At 39.2% G+C, this 5377-nt stretch overlaps 1 protein-coding gene across 1 annotated transcript in view; it reads left to right on the top strand.

Annotated features, from left to right (window-relative positions):
- The first annotated feature begins 609 nt into the window (after positions 1-609).
- LOC121509790 (formin-like protein 7) overlaps positions 610-5377 on the top strand; it is a 21655-nt gene continuing 16887 nt past the window's right edge. The window contains exon 1 of the mRNA XM_041787452.1: positions 610-687. Coding sequence (XP_041643386.1) covers positions 610-687 — 78 coding nt within the window. The remainder of the gene's footprint in view (positions 688-5377) is intronic.

Here is a 5377-nt window from a genome sequence, read left to right on the forward strand (position 1 = left end):
TCCAGGCTCTAACACAGCTGTCACTTGCTGTGTCAGAGCCTGGAGTGGTCATCCACACCTACAGGTAGGAGCGTCTACGTTCAGGTGTTTTCTTAAGGCCTGAGGGAGGAAGGCAGGGCTTCTTCTGGCCTTCCGTGTCCGAGGTTCCTACAGGTGTGTTTCTTTTAGCAATAAGTGGAACAAGCTTGTTCTGTAACAAAGGCGAACCCTCCCATTTGTCTTTGCTGCAGAACGAAGAGCCAGCCACCCAAGAAGGGGGACAAACTGCACCTGCAGGTGTTTGTTTGGTGCTAATGGATGAAAAAGAGGTCTTCTGCAGCTCAACATGACCGTCTTTTATAACAGTCAATGCTGGCTTGTTATGTTACAAAGACGAACGCTCCAGTTTGTCTTTGCTGCAGAACGAAGAGCCCACCATCCGAAAAGGGGGACAAACAGCACCCGCAGGTGTTTGTTTGGTGCTGATGGTCGGAAGAGGAGGTCGTTGCAGACAGTCCTTGTGTTCTGTATAAGTTAATTGCAGCTTGTTTTGTTCCAAATGTTGTTTTGTGGCGCCGGTTTTCTTGGTGGAACATCTCAGCAGAGGGCTCCTAACATCTGTGGAGCAGTATGGGGAACACTCTGCTCGCGGAAGAGGACGAAGATTTGCTACAGGTGGCTGCAGACTGGAAATACGTAGGAGGCAGGGTGGGCGCAGGTCAGACTGAGCATGTTTGGCATTTAGCAGCGCAAACCTCTGAGTGCCTGCAGCTTTATCAAGTTCAAACTGGACATAATTCTCATATTCTCTGTCCTGCTCAGCTAAACGTTTTGCAATCTTCCAATCAGCTTTCTGTTCCTCCTTTCTCTGTCTTTCTCGAAGGGCCTGTCTCCCAGCTATTAATTTAGTATTCTCATCTGTATACCTAATGTTTTTTTCCCTAATTATCTGAGCCCTTTGTTTCTCCTCCTCATGAAACTTCTTATCTGCCCTTTGCTGGGCCTGAATCCAGGCCAGATCGCTCTCCTTCTAAGCCTTTTTCTCCTGCTTTTTTCTGACTATCTTTGTCTCCCTGTTGGCAAAACAAAACTTCATCAGTTGAGCCTTCCTCTGCTCCTCTTCTTTTTGTTTTACTGCCTCTACTGCCCTCTGTTCGGCCTGTTTCTTAGCCCGGTCAGCCTCCTCTCTCATGGCCAAAGAGGTGGCCTGCTTCTCTTGAATGGATGCCAAATTTTCTGTAGCAGCATCTTTTATTTCCTGTCTTTAAGTTTTTTTACGTGGTCAGTTTTCTTCTGCTGCTGATACCATTGAATTTCAACCTGATCGCGTGTGGTTTTTACATCCTGGCATTTCAATTTTTGGTCTTCCTTTTCCCTGTGCAGGTTTTGCTCAGAGATATCATCCAGCCTGTTTTTATGATTAGGTCTCTGGAACTGTGCTGCTCTCAGGGCCTGGTGTTTTTGCTCCTGAGCATGAATATCATCAAGATGTTTTATTTTGGCTCCCTCTTGTTTTCCAGCCTGCATCTCTTTCAGTCTCTTCTCTTTATTGTCCTTCACTCTATCTTCATTAGCTTTAACATACTTGAGGACTTGCTGCTTCTGGAGGTGAGAATTTTGCTGCTCTCTTTCACCACAGAGACGCACACACAACAGCACAGCTACAGGCACAAATCCTGATCTTCATGCCATAAGAACTTTACATTTTCAGCCCATAAGAACTGTATATTTTCGTCTATTAAGAACTGTATATGTTCCTCGCATAAGAACTGTATATTTTCGTCACATAAAAAATGTATATTTTCGTTTATAAAGAACTGTATATTTTTGTCCCAAAAAGAACAGTATATTTTCGTACCAGAAGAGCTCTATATATTCATCCCAAAAGAACTGCAAATTCATTGTATGTATCTGTTGCTATTTTACAGCCTAATAAAACTTAAATGTGCTGAGCCAGCATCACGTATAAGTTCATCTACGGGGATGATTTGGAAATTTTTTGGCCATGGGCTTATCCAAAGAGCACTGGAATCTGCACTGTATATTTTCGTCCCGTAAGAACTGTATATTTTCAACCCATAAAAACTGTATATTTTATTCCCGTAAGAAATGTTTATTTGCATTCCTTAAAAATGTCATATTTTCATCCCAGAAGAACTGTAGAAGTGTGTTTTCGTCCCAAAAAGAATAGTATATTTTCGTACCATAAAAACTGTATATTTTCATACCATAAGAACTGTATATTTTTTCCCCCCAAAAAACTGTATTTTCGTCCCATAAGAGCTGCAAATTCATCGTATAAATTTGTTGTATTTTACAGCCTAATCAACAAAACTTGCATATACTGAGCCATCATCGTGTAAGTTCATCTACGGTGGATGATTTGGAAATTCTTTTGCCATGGGCTTATCCAAAGAGCACTGGAATCTGCACTGAGCAGTCCCAGTGAATCCTCAAATTTGGGTATTAAAAGGTGAATCCAGTTTGAAATCCCTCATTCCTGTTCAAAATGGTAAAACATGGAGAACTCACTGAAAATGAAAGAGTCTGCATTAAATCCATCTCAGAAGGGGGACAAACAGCACCTTCAGGTGTTTGTTTGGTGCTAATGGGTGGAGGACGCGGTCGCTGCAGACAGTCCTTGTGTTCTGTATAAGTTAATTGCAGCTTGTTTTTTTCCAAAGCACTTCATGATGCTGGATGGTCTCTGAGACAAATATGACAGGTGGTCTAATAAATTTGTTAAGCACTGTAGGTCTTACCCAGGGCCCTGTCTCACTTTTGGTGTCCCCCAGAGGCAACTGTGTGACAGACTAGCACTGTTCCACTACCAGAGGGCTATTTCTGCAGGGGGATAATTTTTGAGAAAAAAAAGGGCTTTTCACATATATTAATCACAGCATAGTGCTGTGATTAACTTGATTATTTTTTTTAATCACTTGACAGCAGTAAAAAAAATCCTTTTTTTATTTTTGTACATTTTTCTGATTAAATTGAAATTTTAAAATATTATCATTCCCTTCAATAAAATAATAATTCCAATCCAATTTCCAATATGAGCCAAAATGATCTCATTAGATGTTTTTTTCAAAATGGTCTGGTCTTTGGTTAATGTAATATTGTGTTAATAGTATAACGATTTATTGCTTTTGTTTGTTGGAAAATACATAAGATGAGGAACTTAAGGAGTAACAGCATATAAAATCACAATGACAATATTGGGGAAAGAAAATCACAACTATATGATTTTCTCAAATCATTCACACCTATTTTTGAGTCACCCACCAATACTACACACGCAACGTCCCAACCCATAAAAACTGCATATTTTCGTCCAAATTAGAAATGTTTATCTGCATCCCATAGGAATGTCATATTTTCGTCCCAGAAGAACTGTAGAACTGTGTTTTCATTTCAAAAGAACTGTACACTTGTGTCCTATATTAAGTGTATATTTTTGTCCCATAAGAATTGTATATTTTCATCCCATAAGAACTGTATATTTTCGTCCCATAAGTATGTGTATTTGCATCCTAAAAAAATGTCATATCTTCGTCCCACAAGATCTGTAGAAGTGTGCATTTTTGTCCTAAAAAGAACAGTATATTTTTGTATCATAAGAACTGTAGATTTTCGTCCCATAAGAACTGCATATTCATTGTATAAATCTGTTGCTATTTTACAGCCTAATAAACAATACTTAAATACACTGAGCCATCATCACGAATAAGTTCATCCACGGTGGAGACACACACACAGCAGCACGGCTAACAGCGCAAATTCCGATTTTCGTCCCATAAGAACTTTGTATTTTCATCCCATTAGAAGTGGGTATTTTCGTACCATAAGAACTGTATTTTCTTCCCATAAAACTGTATTTTCGTCCCATCAGAACTGTGTATTTATCATATAAATCTGTTGCTATTTTACAGTCTAAATAAAAGAACTTAAATATACTGAGCCATCTATGGTGGATGATGTAGAAATTCTTTTGCCATGGGCTTATCCAAAGAAGACTGGAATCTCCTCTGAGTAGTCTGAGTGAACCCTCCCCCTCCTTCACCACAGACACAAACACGACAGCACAGCTACCGGCACAAATCCTGAGTTTCTTCCCATAAGAATTTTATGTTTTCGTCCCATAAGAACTGTATATTTTCGTACCAAAAGAACTGTGTATTTTCATCCCATAAGAAATGTATATTTTCATCCCATAAGAATTGTACATTTTTGTCCCATAAGAAGAGTATATTTTTGTCCCATAAGAGCTGTATATTTTTGTCCCATAAGAACCATATATTTTCATCCCGTAAGAACAGTATATTTTTTTGTCCCATAACAACTGTATATTGCGTCCCCTAAGAACCGTATATTGTCGCCTCATCAGAAATGTGTATTTTCGTACCAAAAGAACTGTATATTTTCCCTTAATATGAACTGTATTTTTTCGTCCCATAGGAACTGTATATTTTCGTCTAATAAAAACTGTATATTTTCGTCCCATAAGAACTGTGTTTTTTTGTCCCATAAGATCTGTATATTTTTGTCCCATAAGTATGTGTATTTGCATCTCATACAAATGTCATATCTTCGTCCCACAAGAACTGTAGAAGTGTGTGTTTTTGACCCCAAAAGAACAGTATACTTTTGTATCATAAGAACTGTGGATTTTCGTCCCATAAGAACTGCATATTCATCGTATAAATCTGTTGCTATTTTACAGCCTAATAAACAATACTTAAATACACTGAGCCATCATCACGAATGAGTTCATCCACGGTGGATGGTGGACGGTGGAGGAATGGAATCTGCTCTGAGCAGTCCGAGTGAACCCTCCCCCACCACAGAGACACACACACAACAGCACGGCTACCGGCACAAATTCCGATTTTCGTCCAATAAGAACTTTATATTTTCATCCCATAAAAACTATATATTTTCGTCCCATCAGAATTGGGTGTTTTCATTCCATAAGAACTTCATATTTTCTTCCTAAAAGAACTATATATTTTCATTCCATATAAACTGTGTATTTTCCAGGCCAGATCGCTCTCCTTCTCTGCCTTTATCTCCTGCTCTCTTCTGACTATCTTTGACTCCCTGTTGGCAAAACAACAATTCATCAGTTGAGCCTTCCTCTTCTCCTCTTCTTTTTGTTACACTGCCTCTACTGCCCTCTGTTCAGCCTGTTTCTTTGCCCATTCAGCCTCCTCTCTCATGGCCAAAGAGGCATCGTGCTTCTCTTGAATGGATGCCAAATTCTATTTAGCAACATCTATTATTTCCTGTCTGTAAGGAATTTTACGTGGTCAATTTTCTTGTGCTGCTGATGCCATTGAATTTCAAACTGATCACGTGTGTTCTTTAAATCCTGGCATTTCAATTTTCAGGCCTCCTT

This window comes from Cheilinus undulatus, linkage group 5 (genome assembly GCF_018320785.1).
Source record: "Cheilinus undulatus linkage group 5, ASM1832078v1, whole genome shotgun sequence".
NCBI lineage: Eukaryota > Metazoa > Chordata > Actinopteri > Labriformes > Labridae > Cheilinus > Cheilinus undulatus.